The 15100-nt window shown below is 47.8% G+C and overlaps 1 protein-coding gene across 1 annotated transcript; it reads right to left on the bottom strand.

Moving 5' to 3' along the window:
- Nucleotides 1-3328: 3328 nt before the first annotated feature.
- LOC106598075 (B-cell receptor CD22-like) lies at nucleotides 3329-12731 on the bottom strand. Its single transcript, XM_082969430.1, has 9 exons — nucleotides 12677-12731; nucleotides 12081-12449; nucleotides 9752-9970; nucleotides 9253-9579; nucleotides 8835-9089; nucleotides 8343-8624; nucleotides 6513-6637; nucleotides 6183-6418; nucleotides 3329-5873 (listed from the first exon to the last, which is right to left on the bottom strand). The coding sequence occupies exons 1-9, from the start codon at nucleotides 12729-12731 to the stop codon at nucleotides 5807-5809; spliced, it is 1935 nt and encodes a 644-aa protein (XP_082825556.1). The 3' UTR covers nucleotides 3329-5806.
- Nucleotides 12732-15100: the final 2369 nt, after the last annotated feature.

The following is a 15100-nucleotide window of genomic DNA, read 5'->3' on the forward strand; positions in this document are numbered from 1 at the left end:
CCAGTAAAAGCCCTGACGGAGGCAGCAGAGTGTTTTTGTGACCCCAAAGTGTCCAGTCCCCACCCCCTCATGAGTACTCTGGAGCACCGCCTCCCGCAATGCTTTTGGGACCACCACCTGCCACCTCTCCTCTCCCATAGCTGACTCCTTCCATGCCCGCTGTAGCACGCCATCAGCCAGCCGCAGTCTCTCAAACTTTGACCACAACCCTTTGGTCGCGAGTGAGAGCGCTGTCACCTCTTCCCATGGTGGCCTCACCTGCGCCTCTACCCACTGTAGCACTGGCTGTAGGTCTGTGTCCCGTCCCTGCTGCTGCCCCCATTCAGCCACGTCGACAGTCTGCAGCTCACAGCAGACAGGGCCGCTCACCCGACACACTGTGGCACAGACTCAGCGCTCTCTCTCGTCCCTCTCTCCGTTCACAGTGGCGGCAGCCATCTGCAGTACAGGGCCGACGGGACATGGCGTCGGCGTTGGAGTGGCGTGCCCCTGCCCTGTGCACCACTGTGAAGTCATACGGCTGAAGCTCCTCCAACCAGCATGCCACCTGCCCCTCTGGCTCTCTGAAAGACATGAGCCACTGGAGAGCAGAGTGGTCAGTCCTTACAGTAAAGGGCAGGCCACCCAGGTTGTACTTGAAGTGTTTGATGGAAGCCACAACAGCCAGGAGCTCCCGTCGGGTGACACAGTAGCGGCGCTCATGTTTGTCAAAAGTTTTGCTGAAGTACGCCACCACTCTCTCCCCCTCTGGCCCCACCTGGGCCAGCACCATGCCCACATTGCTCGCGTCTGTGTCCAGGATAAAGGGCAAGGTGAGGTCAGGGGGGGCGAGCACAGGGGCCCCAATCAGTGCACGTTTGAGGGTGTTGAAGGCCTCCTCACACTCCACTGTCCAAGTGAAAGCCTTGTCCTTCGGCAGCAGGCGGTTCAGGGGAGCAGCGACACTTGAGAAGTCCCGTACAAACCTCCTGTAGTACGAGACCAGGCCCAGGAAGCTCTTCAGCTGACGGTGGTCGGTGGGGGTGGGCCAGTCTCGGACAGCCCCCACCTTGTCCTCCATGGTGCTGATCCCATCCTTCCCCACTTGGTGGCCCAGGAAGGACACCTCTCTCCTCATGAAGTGTCACTTCTCGGGGTGGAGCTTCAGACCTGCGGCAGCCACCCGCTCCAGCACACTCCGTAGCGCCACCAGGGCTGACTGGAAGGAGCTACCATGGGCCAGGATGTCATCAAGGTATACCAGACACTGCTGTCGGGGGATGCCATCCAGCACCCTGTCCATCAAACGCTCAAAAGTAGCTGGAGTGTTGCACAGGCCGAAGCACAGGACCTTGAACTGCCAGTGTCCTCTGTTAGTGGAGAACGCAGTTTTGGCTCTGGCCTCTGGGGAGAGGGGCACCTGCCAGTTGCCACTGCGGAGGTCTAGTGAGGAGAACCAGGAGGACCCCCTAACCAGGCCCAGCGACTCATCAATACGTGGTATGGGGTATGAGTCTGTCCTGGTTACCTCATTCAGCCGCCTGTAGTCCGCACAGAACCTCAGCTTGCCCCCCTTCTTAGGAACCATGACAACTGGCACCGCCCAGGGGCTGTCTGAGGGCTCGATGAAGTCTGCCCGCTGCATCTCTAACACAGGCTTGTCTGCCGCCTCCTGGCGTGCCAGCGGGATACGGCGGGGACGCATCTTGATGGGCCGAGCATCACCTGTGTCGATCTCATGCTGCAGCAGATGAGTCTGACCCACCTCTTTCTCACTCAGCGCAAAGCTGTCTCTGAATTCAAACAGCAACTGCCACAACCGTTCCTGCTGCTCGGGGTCAAGACCAACACAGTTCCTCCCCCCACTGCAGACAGTGTCCTCTCCTCTCCTATCTGGGGTAGCTGGGCTGGGGGGGTGCGGCCCGGGCTCACAGAGGGCTGTGTCGTGGAGGTAGCTGGGGGAATGTAACACACAGCCGTAGGTGACAGGGGGGCTGGGGAAAAGTCACACACAGATGTGGGGGAGGGGGGGCAGCCATGAGTCTCTGCTGCTTTAACTGTTGGAGTAAAGGGTTTGTTGGGTTGAGTGTATGTGATATTAGGGGGGGCCATGGTGACTGCCGGCCCTCCCTGGAAGCTCAGTGTGCCCCCATTTAGGTCTAACTGGCAGCCTGTGCTCTAAGAAAGTCCAACCCCAGGATACAAGGGTCCTGCACAGCCGCCACCAACACAGGATGACGCACCGACCGGCCCCCTACTGTCAGAGTCATTATTCCCCTCCCTTTCATGGGTGCCAGCTCACCTGTGACTGTGCGGAGCTGCACAGTTGTGGGCTCACACTGAGTCCAACCTGGTACAATATCTGGCCTCACCAGGGTTACTGTGGACCCAGTGTCCACCAGGGCAGAACAGGGACAGGGACATGACAAAAGTCCCCAACACAGGTCCGGCCCACCACAACAACAGGCTCCGTCCGCTTGCCCTCGTCTGCTTCTGGGGGAAGTGGAGCCTTGCTTCCCCGTCTGGGCCGGTGGGCTCCTCCTGAAGAAGATGGTGGTTGGGATAGAAAGCCAGGGGTCCGCACTACCCGTTCTATGTTGACCCCGAGCCGTTTCCCTGAGCTCCGGGGAACTTGGGGCAATCCCGGCGCGGATGGCCTGGCTGGTCACAACCCCAGCAGACCCGGGGACCACGGCGTGTGTTTCGTTCCACCTGTAGCGACACAGCATGAATGAGTTCTGTCATATCAGCCATGTATGCAGGCTTTTCCGGCTCTGGGCTGCTCTGCCCCCCAGCTCGCACAGAGGGTCTGCCTCCCTGCACCCCCACCAAAGACCCAGCTGAAGCCCCAGCCCACACCAGCTCCCTCTCCAATGCCATCTCCAAGGCTATCTGCAATGACTCAGGATGAGCCAGCTGGGTCTGTATGCGCAGCTCCGTAGGAGAAAGCGCCTGTATGAACTGGTCCCGTGCTAGCTCGCGCTGCACGTAGGGGGGGCATGTGAGCATATGCCCGCCCAGAGAGGCTCTCAATGTCATTAGCTAGCATCCGTAGTGACTCTCCAGGCTGCCTGCGTCTATTACTCAGTTCGGAGCGCAGCAGCCCGGGCTGTACACACTGTCCATAGCGCCTCCTCAGTGCTCCCACTAAGGCACCATAATTGCGTCTGACCTCGGGGCTAATCAATACCAAACAGGCCAGAGCATCATCCGTGAGGCAGAAAGCCAACTGCAGTGCCCTATCTTCATTCGACCACCCCCTAAAATGAGCTAACAGTTCAAACTGAGCATGAAAAGCTTCCCAATCCGCCTTACCGGAATACTTTGGGGTCTTAACGGATACGGACGCAGCCGGGGGCTGGGAGCCGCCATGTTTGTTTACATCCTGAGCCCCAGATTCCTCGTCCCGCCGCGTCGACGTCACCCCTTCGGTCCGCCCACCAGAATCCGCACGAAGCACAGTAGACGAAGCACTCATGCCCGCTTCAGCCGCCATCACTCTAACGTCCTCCCTCAAGCGGCCTCTGGGATCCGACGCCCTGGCGATCTCCTCAGCCAGATCCTCCGACGTCCATGCACACGCACCTGCTTGGCCATAATCGTCCCCTACCTCCACCTTCACTTTTGGATTCCCTCGAAGCATTTTCAACCCCGTTCTCACCTACGTTAGCTAGCCACCGAAGTCAGCTAGCTGGCTAACTTTTATTCACGTTTTTACTTCTGACACCAATGTAATGACCTGACTAGATCCTAAAGGAACAATTGTCCAGACAGAGGATGGTTTATTAACCCAACTTAACACAGGCTACTGTTTGGCCGTAGCCCATGCCAAATAAATGAAAGGTACCCTACAAACCAACCGTGACCTTCTCTTGTGAAGCCCAGACATAAGAGAGAGAACAATGGCTAAACCCGGTCTTAACTTCCAATGCTCCATCCCCCTGCCCAACTCCCCTCCACGCCACTCCGCCAACCACCAGGCTGCCCGGTATCAGAACATTCCAGGCATTCCCGTGATTGGCAGATAGCAGGTTGATTGGCATGACCCCGCGAACACTGGTAAGTACGACACAACCCACTAATAGCCTAACACATAACCCACAGCTGTCTGTGCGGGTCGCTACAATACATTCATGTACATACTACCTCAATTAGCCCGAACAACCAGTGCCCCCGCACATTGGCTAACCGGGCTATCTGCATTGTGTCCCACCACCCACCACCCACCAAGCCCTCTTTTACGCTACTGCTACTCTCTGTTTATCATATATGCATAGTCACTTTAACCATATCTATATGTACATACTACCTCAATCAGCCCGACTAACCGGTGCCTGTATATAGCCTCACTACTGTTTTTACTGTTGTTTTTATTTCCTTACCTGTCTATTGTTCACCTAATACCAATTAAAACATTTTTTTGAAATTGCACTGTTGACAAATACACTTTGATTTGTTGGCGATGATGATGAATGGGAATGAACCACTATTGCTATGCAAACCAATGTAAATGTGTTATTTGTAGTTACTGTATGTACTGTACAGTACAAGAGGTGTGATGTTGAAAGCTTTCCATTTTCTCTCAACTGAAGATACTGTTATAACGAGGTAAAAACAATGACGATGAAGTTCATTCTGAAAAAAAGTCACACTTCACACACTAGCTTACAAAAAAAATACATTTGATAAAAGCGATAAGAAACCTTGCATTAAGCAGAACTCTTTCCTGAACATAAAAACAAAAAAATATACCCAACTTATACTATGTGTATCATCTAACAGTAGCATATGAAGTAATAGAATATAATAGAAGCATATAGAATGACTTTCTTGTTCTTAGCCTTCATACAGCATATAGTCTCACAAGTCTGATGATTGTTTCAGAAATATAACATTTTGGGAAAAATATATTGTAATCAGAAATGTTTACAATTTTACAAAAAAACTAACAAAAAAATGTTAAGGTACTTTCTTATTCATCATTGTGAAAAAAGTGAAAACTGACCCTAGATCAGCACTCCTATTCTAAGTGTGAATAGAGTAGTCCGGTGTGGCCCAGTTTGTACAGCATGGCTCATGGGTTTCATTCCTTTCATTCCATCCGAAAAATGTATTCAAACATGACTGTAATGACTGAGTGAATTTGGATAAAAGTGTCGGCTGGATGGAAAATATTATTATATACTATTATACACTGGGTGGTTTGGGTCCTGGATGCTGATTGGCTGAAACAGCATTTCATAAGTGTATACTCTATAGCAGACAATATACCGCGGGTATGATGTAAAAATACTTGTTTACTGTTCTAATTATATTCTTAACCAGTTTCAAAATAAGCCGTGGTACGGTACGTTGGCCATATACCACAAACCCCAGAAGTGCCTTATTGCCATTATAAACGTAAGCAATAAGCCCCGAGGAGGTGTGGTATATGGCCAATATATTACAGCTAAGGGCTGTTCTTATGCACAAAGCAACGTGGAGTACTTGGATACAGCCCTTAGCCGTCGTATATTGGCCAAATATCACAAACCCAGAGGTGCCTTATTTTAAACTGGTTACCAATGTAAATTAAAATGTTAATACCCATGCTATACGGTCTGATATATCATGCCTTTCAGCTAATCAGCATTCAGGGCTCAAACCACCTGGTTCATAATGGTCAATATTCCACACCCCCTCAGGCCTTATGTCACTTAGTTTAAATATACAGGTCCAGATATACAAGGTTTGTGTCAAACTTGTTCTGTTCAGGTCTTCTTGGTTCTGGGTTTGTTGTGTTCAGGTCTTCTTGGTTCTGGGTTTGTTGTGTTCAGGTCTTCTTGGTTCAGGGTTTGTTGACTGTACTGTACAGAACAGAGGAGTCCTCCTCAGCTGCTTGTGCTGCTGCTGGTCTGAAGCAAGAGAAACAAAAATTAAACAAAGATTGCGTCCCAAATGGTGGCACCCTATAGGGTTCTGTTTAAAGTAGTACACTAAATAAGGAATAGGGTGCCATTTGGAACAGAAGAACAGTTCCTCAAAACCATCATCACGTCACTCCCTCATTATAGACATGTCATAGTAATTGTCCTGAGATGTCATTTGTTGGGTTCATAGTTTGGGTTCATAGTGGTCACTAGGGGTCAACCTTTTTTCTTATTGATGACATCTCCTACAATAAACTGCAGCATATGAATGACCTTCATGCAGAATATGCTCACCGGGTGGCAGCAGTGGGGAGGTTGAATGTCAGAGCAGAGTACTGGACATCCTCATCCTGTTTCTGGGGCTGAGGCAGTTGGACGGTGGAATATAGAGGCACCTCCTGGTTTTTGGAGCGTGAGAAGTGGACGCTGCTGTAGTGAACATCATCCTGGCCGTCTGTGGCTGCTGTCTGTGCTGCAGTAGGGTTCATGGCCATGCTTGAGACGTTGTCATACACTGGACTAGAGTCTCCCTGATGGGGTGAGAGGACAGACAACATGAGGAGTGTAAAGTCCCACAAATACTGCACAGTCAACACAGTCATCTTCTGATTCCAACAGACTCACCTGTCCATTGTCTGCTGTGTCTCTTGTGTCAGAGGTGGATTTGGAGGACTTCTTCCTGTTTTGTAAATGAATGAATGAATTAATTATTCTTCTAAAGTGAAATAATATCCAACAAAAAAACTCACCTGAACCACATGAGTCCAGAGAGACAGAGGATGAGAACCAGAACAACCACTATGGTTCCTACAGCTGCAGTCAGAACTGAGGTCTGTTTCCCTATAATAAAATATGGATGACATGAGTACATGGCATGATATAATAAACTAAAAATAAACTATAATACAGGACATTCATTCAATACTTGTTAAGGGATCTTTCGCAACAAAGCATCCTTCACTCATGCTGCCAAACATACCCTCGTAAAACTGACCATCCTACCAATCCTCGACTTCGGCGATGTCATTTACAAAATAGCCTCCAATACCCTACTCAACAAGCTGGATGCAGTCTATCACAGTGCCATCCGTTTTGTCACCAAAGCCCCACATACCACCCACCACTGCGACCTGTACGCTCTCGTTGGCTGGCCTTCGCTTCATAATCGTCGCCAAACACATTGGCTCCAGGTCATCTACAAGACCCTGCTAGGTAAAGTCCCCCCTTATCTCAGCTCACTGGTCACCATAGCAGCACCCACCTGTAGCACGCGCTCCAGCAGGTATATCTCTCTGGTCACCCCTAAAGCCAACTCCTCCTTTGGTCGTCTCTCCTTCCAGTTCTCTGCTGCCAATGACTGGAACGAACTACAAAAATCTCTGAAACTGGAAACACTTATCTCCCTCACTAGCTTTAAGCACCAGCTATCAGAGCAGCTCCCAGATCACTGCACCTGTACATAGCCCATCTATAATTTAGCCCAAACTACTACCTCTTCCCCTACTGTATTTATTTATTTTATTTATTATTTTGCTCCTTTGCACCATATTATTTATATTTTACCTTTGAACTTTCTTCAAATTACAAATCTACCATTCCAGTGTTTTACTTGCTATACTTTATTTACTTTGCCACCATGGCCTTTTTTGTCTTTACATCCCTTATCTCACATCATTTGCTCACATTGTATATAGTCTTATTTTTTTTATTGTATCATTGATTGTATGTTGTTTTACTCCATGTGTAACTCTGTGTTTTTGTATGTTGTCGAACTGCTTTGCTTTATCTTGGCCAGGTCGCAATTGTAAATGAGAACTTGTTCTCAACTTGCCTACCTGGTTAAATAAAGGTGAAATAAAATAAATAAATAAATAACCCAATGTAATATGTAATAAGACAAAGTATAATGATTAAGATTAGCTTGAAACATGTAGTTTTATATTGAAGTATTGAAGATGTAACTTTACCTGCTACAATGATCATCAGAGCTGTAGAGTTCATAGATCCTCTTCCATTCTGGGCCTCACAGTAGTATTCTCCTCTGTCCTCAGAGATGATGTTAGTGATGCTGTAACTCTGTCCTGATGCTTTTGGTGAGGTTACATTCTTCTTGTACCAGGTGTATTTGTCCACAGGTGGGTTGGCATCACTGCTGCAGGTCAGAGTCACTGAACTGCCCTCCACTATTTCACCAGAGGGACTGACTGACACTGAGGTGTTCCTTGAGCCATCTGGTAAAATATCATTTTATAGAGCATTAAGACAGTAGTTATATTACAAATTCACATGACATCTCATGTCAAAATTACATTCTCAATTTTAAATTCTCAGAGAACTAAAATTACACAAAACATCAACAATTACACATTTGGAGATGCTATGCTTAAGGACTACTTTATTTCATTACTACGTTTTTACATCCTTAGCATTCAGGCACTAAGGTACTTTACTCACATTTCACATCCATGTTTATGGTTCTAGACCTGTCTGTCCCCATCTCATTCTGGGACTCACAGTAGTACTCTCCAGTGTCAGACGATTTGATTTGATTGAAGGTATGATGTGGTCCTGTGTTCTGATTGGAGACACTCTGATAGTGACCTCCATTCTTCCTGAACCACCAGGTATATCTCTGGACAGGTGGGTTGGCATCACTGCTGCAGGTCAGAGTCACTGACCTGCCCTCCACTATTTCACCAGAGGGACTGACTGACACTGAGGTGTTCCTTGGTCCATCTGATGTAAAAGACAATGGATTTAGTAAAAGTACAAATAGGTCACTTATTAAACATGTTATATAAACATACCACAATTGTACTTTTCACCACAATGCCTTTTAGTTTCACCCTCTTATTGAAGATGATCAATTAAAGTACCATGTGGAGCTAATATCTGTCACTACAATTCTAATATAGCAAGCTAAAGGTTTAAACCCCATGTACTTACATGTGACAGTGAGAGTCTCTTCAGCAGAGGGGAGATCCTCATGGCCTTCTACAGCACAGGAGTATCTACCTGTATCCTCACTGCTGACTGAGAATAGGCTATAGACAGGAGAGTAGGTGTTGCTGTTTGTTATAGGCTGTCCATTCTTATACCAACTGTAGGCTGTGATGGAGTCCAGTGTACATTTGTTTCGACATGTCAGTGTGACTCTCTCCCCCTCTGACACAGATCTACGATTCATTTCCAACACAACATCTAGAGTAAATGGAAACTAATTATTATTCTACTCCTTCTATATATGTCCTCTTATGTGAAATAATACATTTGGTATATTTCCATCACATACCACTATGGTGTCTGTATGACTGCCCTTAATAAGGTAATCACAGTTATAGATGTGAGATGTGTGACAGATTACCTGTGACAGTCAGGGAGACAGGTGAGCCAGAAAACTTTCCTCCAGATGTTATGAATCTGAACCTGTACCCAGCAGAGTCACTCAATCTCAGGTCTGTGATTCTCAGGGTACAGTTACTCTCCTTATCCCCAAGGTACTCTATATGACCCTCATACCCTGGCACTGAGCTCAGATCTTCAGCATCCATACCAGACCATTTAGTAAACCAGAAAGCTTTTTTGATCTCATGATAACTGGGATATGTGTAAGAGCAGGATATGTTCACTGTTGACCCCTTCAAGACACAGATACTCTGATGGGTGTAAGTCACACTCCAACAGTTCTGACCTGAAATAAAAAAATACCATACAACACCTTGTATAAATCTTAAATTACAATACAGTAGTGAAAACCCAAATTATTAAATAATGATCCATATTTACTGATTAATTGACATTAGTCTCACAACCTGAACTAAACTGTATTGATATAACATCTTAATGCAAAAGTCCAGACTCACACACTGCAGGAGAGAGGAGATCCGCATGGCCTTTTACAGCACAGGAGTAACTGTCTGCATCACTAAAGTAGTCTGAGTACAGGCTGGAAGAGTCCTCCTTTACTTTGTGTCCGTTCTTGTACCAGATGTAGGTGGGCTTGTCAGTCAGAGTACAGGTGGTGATACAGGTCAGTGTTCTCCTTTGTTCCTCTGTTCCAGGAGTCACCTTCACCTGCAGGTCTGAATGCAAGGTAAATGACAATAGCGTAATTAAACCAATCAGGTATTATGGATGGAATAAAAATAAACAGGGGGCCTTTGAAAGTTATGAAACAACAATAGAGAACATCTGTCAGTCAGCACCATTCTAAGGTTCTCATTGAAAATGTGTCACGTCCTGACCAGCAGGTGGAGTAGGTGTATAAGTTTTGGTCAGGGCGTGGCAGAAGAAGTTGTGTTTTCTATGTTCTGTCTAGGTTGGGTGTTTCTATGTAGAGTTAATTGGGGTGGACTTCCAATTGAAGGCAGCTGTGTGGTGTTGCCTTTGATTGGAAGTCCTATATTAGTTGGGTGTGTTTGTCTGTGTGTTTGTGGGGAATTGTTTGTGAGCACTGCTTGTTGAGCCTGCCACAATGGTGTTAGTCGTGAGTACTGTTTATTGTTTTTTTTCTTCTGTGGATGCTTTACTCCTTTTTTGTGAATTAAAAGAATGAGTATCCATATACCCGCTGCATTTTGGTCTTCCCTTCAACACCACGATGAATTTCGTGACAGAATTCCCCACCAAACCAGGACCAAGCAGCGGAAGAATTCTGGCGAGGACTGGGGAGAACGACTGGTAAGGGAGCCCGAGAGGCACCCCCAAGAATCTTTTAGGGGGGGGCACAAGGGCTGTTTGACGGGGAAAGACTGGAGACCCAGGCCAGCGCCCCGTACCCTTTTTAGAGGCAAACAGACTGGACAGTCCCGTGCTTTGGGGTAGGTGCTATGATAAGGCCTGGTATTGTCAGGCCAGTATGCTCAGTACCAGCACCCCGCATGTGCCAGGGGAAAGTACGCATCGAGCCAGCAGGGGTGATGCCAACCCTGCGCTTTAGACCGCCAGTGCGCCTCTACGGTCCGGTGTTTCCCGTTACACGCACTAGCCTTGAGGTGCGTGTCTCCGGGCTGGCACGTCCAGTACCAGCTCCACGCACAAGGCTTCTAGTGTGTCATTCCAGCCCCGCCAGTCAGGAGTCGCCAGAGCTCCCCGCCAGTCAGGAGTCGCCAGAGCTCCCCGCCAGTCAGGAGTCGCCAGAGCCGCCCGCCAGTCAGGAGTCGCCAGAGCTCCCCGCCAGTCAGGAGTCGCCAGAGCTCCCCGCCAGTCAGGAGTCGCCAGAGCTCCCCGCCAGTCAGGAGTCGCCAGAGCTCCCCGCCAGTCAGGAGTCGCCAGAGCTCCCCGCCAGTCAGGAGTCGCCAGAGCTCCCCGCCAGTCAGGAGTCGCCAGAGCTCCCCGCCAGTCAGGAGTCTCCAGAGCTCCCCGCCAGTCAGGAGTCTCCAGAGCTCCCCGCCAGTCAGGAGTCTCCAGAGCTCCCCGCCAGTCAGGAGTCTCCAGAGCTCCCCGCCAGTCAGGAGACGCCAGAGTCGCCCGCCAGTCGGGCGAAGTCAGGTGCGCCTACTAGTCTTCCGGAGCAGCCAGGGGCGCTACCGAAGTGGGCAACGACGAGGATGGAGCGGGGTCCACGTCCCGCACCTGAGCCGCCTCCAACATAGGTGGGTTGGGGAGGGGGGGTGTAGCACAGTGCCGTCGTTGACGGCAGCCAGCCCCCCCCCCCCCCCCTGTAGTTAGGGGGATTTTTTTCGGGTTGTTTTGGGTGTTCTGTGTTTTTTTCTTTTGAAGGTGCATTCGGGGTCTGCACCTTTAGGGGGGGTAATGTCACGTCCTGACCAGCAGGTGGAGTAGGTGTATAAGTTTTGGTCAGGGCGTGGCAGAAGAAGTTGTGTTTTCTATGTTCTGTCTAGGTTGGGTGTTTCTATGTAGAGTTAATTGGCGTGGACTTCCAATTGAAGGCAGCTGTGTGGTGTTGCCTTTGATTGGAAGTCCTATATTAGTTGGGTGGGTTTGTCTGTGTGTTTGTGGGGAATTGTTTGTGAGCACTGCTTGTTGAGCCTGCCACACTGGTGTTAGTCGTGAGTATTGTTTTTTATTTTTTTCTGTGGATGCTTTACTCCTTTTTTGTGAATTAAAAGAATGAGTATCCATATACCAGCTGCATTTTGGTCTTCCCTTCAACACCACGATGAATTTCGTGACAAAATGTAATAAATCATTAGAAGTGCTAGCTATACTCTTTATGTCAGATTACAGAACCTGTGACAGAGAGAGTGACATCTGAGCCAGATTTCCATGAGCCTGTTGTAAATGAGAAGTAATATGATGCTGAATCCTCCTCTCTCAGGTCTGTGATTCTCAGGGTGCAGTCATTCTCCTTATTCCCACGGTACTCTATACGATCCTCATATTTATCTTGGATTTGAGTCCAGATCCAACTATTCCATTTATACCATGTGGTTGTTGTGACTGTATGACCTCTGGGATATGTGTAAGAGCAGGCCAGATCCACTGTTGACCCCTTCAAGGTACAGATACCTTTCTTGGTGTAGGTCACACTCCAGCCATACTGACCCAGTACCACTGAAACAGTCACAAAACAGAAGGGAATCAGAATTAAGTCAAGGTCTTATGGCTCACACTGACAGTAGGGTTCTGTCCACACTTTGCCATAGTTGCTGAGTTGAGTGTGAATGGAAACCACAGATAAGTATCACTCAGTGAGGTGTGAAAGATAACTATTTAAGTGGAGACACCTAACAGAACACACCAAAATAACATTATGATTCTTATCCTTTTAGAAATGTCTGTAGATTGTTAAACAGAGCAACTAAAAGATAAGAATGAGACCATACCTGCTACAGACCAGAGAAAGACCACCAACACACTTCCTGCTGTTCTCAAGGCCATTGTTGCATCTCCCACCCTGCAGTCTTAGAAACACCAACAACTCACTCTATAGCTGGTGAATAACTCCACCTGATACATTGAAGTAGAAACTGTAAATGGGGTACAGGGCCTCATTACTGAAAATGAACCAGGCTCATGTTGTGTTGTGTTGTATTGTGCTATATGGTTGTCTATGTGAATACTGTCTGTAAGTCTATTGCACTATGTATGTAATGTGTGTGACGTGTTGCATGTCTGTCTACGTCTGTTTATTTAAGATGACATGATGTATGATGCAAAAACTATTTCCTAATGGATACAAAAAAGTCATCAACAACAAAGTATTGAACAGATGTGTAGTACTGTAAACACATATTTCTACATTGATTGTTATGAAGCTGTTTTATTCTCAGAACCCCAAATATAGAACCCCAAATATGTTCAAACCTCTACGATCCATCAAGCTGTACAGCAGCCTAAAGACTGACCACCAGGTTCAATGATAGCTCCTATCCCCAAGCTGTGAGGCTGAACAGCAAGTGACTCTCTCACACACACACACACACACACACACACAAATTGATTGCTCAAATTGATTGATTTCTCAAATTGATTGATTGCTTCTGTGGACAGGTGTCTTTTTTACAGGTAACAAGCTGCGGTTAGGAGCACTCCCTTTAAGAGCGTGCTCCTAATCTCAGCTCATTACCTGTATAAAAGACACCTGGGAGCCAGAAATCTTTCTGATTGAGAGGGGGTCAAATACTTATTTCCCTCATTAAAAAGCAAATAATTTTATAACGTTTTTGACATGCATTTTTCTGGATTTTTTTGTTGTTATTCTGTCTCTCACTGTTCAAATAAACCTACAATTAAAATTATAGACTGATCATTTCTTTGTAAGTGGGCAAACGTACAAAATCAGCAGGGGATAAAATACTTTTTCCCCCACTGTATAGTCTAATGTAGCCTGCAGTCCATATGTAGTCTAATGTAGCCTGTTGTCCATATATATAGTCTAATGTAACCTGTTATCTATATATAGTCTAATGTAGCCTGCTGTCCATATATAGTCTAATGTAACCTGTTATCCATATATTGCCTTATGGAGCCTGTTGTCCACATATAGTCTAATGTAGCCTGTTGTCCATATATAGTCTAATGTAGCCTGTTATCCATATATAGTCTAATGTAGCCTGTTATCTATATATAGTCTAATTTAGCCTGTTATCCATATATAGTCTAATGTAGCCTGTTGTCCATATTTTACATTACATTTAAGTCATTTAGCAGACGCTCTTATCCAGAGCGACTTACAAATTGGTGCATTCACCTTATGATATCCAGTGGAACAACCACTTTACAATAGTGCATCTAAATCTTTTAGGGGGGGGGGGGGGGTTAGAAGGATTACTTTATCCTATCCCAGGTATTCCTTAAAGAGGTGGGGTTTCAGGTGTCTCCGGAAGGTGGTGATTGACTCCGCTGTCCTGGCGTCGTGAGGGAGCTTGTTCCACCATTGGGGTGCCAGAGCAGCGAACAGTTTTGACTGGGCTGAGCGGGAACTGTGTTTCCTCAGAGGTAGGGAGGCGAGCAGGCCAGAGGTGGATGAACGCAGTGCCCTTGTTTGGGTGTAGGGCCTGATCAGAGCCTGAAGGTACGGAGGTGCCGTTCCCCTGACAGCTCCGTAGGCAAGCACCATGGTCTTGTAGCGGATGCGAGCTTCAACTGGAAGCCAGTGGAGAGAGCGGAGGAGCGGGGTGACGTGAGAGAACTTGGGAAGGTTGAACACCAGACGGGCTGCGGCGTTCTGGATGAGTTGTAGGGGTTTAATGGCACAGGCAGGGAGCCCAGCCAACAGCGAGTTGCAGTAATCCAGACGGGAGATGACAAGTGCCTGGATTAGGACCTGCGCCGCTTCCTGTGTGAGGCAGGGTCGTACTCTGCGAATGTTGTAGAGCATGAACCTACAGGATCGGGTCACCGCCTTGATGTTAGTGGAGAACGACAGGGTGTTGTCCAGGGTCACGCCAAGGTTCTTAGCACTCTGGGAGGAGGACACAAGGGAGTTGTCAACCGTGATGGCGAGATCATGGAACGGGCAGTTCTTCCCCGGGAGGAAGAGCAGCTCCGTCTTGCCGAGGTTCAGCTTGAGGTGGTAATACGTCATCCACACTGCCAGACATGCAGAGATGCGATTCGCCACCTGGTTATCAGAAGGGGGAAAGGAGAAGATTAATTGTGTGTCGTCTGCATAGCAATGATAGGAGAGACCATGTGAGGATATGACAGAGCCAAGTGACTTGGTGTATAGCGAGAATAGGAGAGGGCCTAGAACAGAGCCCTGGGGGACACCAGTGGTGAGAGCACGTGGTGCGGAGACATATTCT

This window comes from Salmo salar, chromosome 02, assembly GCF_965601325.2.
Source record: "Salmo salar chromosome 02, fSalSal1, whole genome shotgun sequence".
Taxonomy (NCBI): Eukaryota; Metazoa; Chordata; class Actinopteri; order Salmoniformes; family Salmonidae; genus Salmo; species Salmo salar.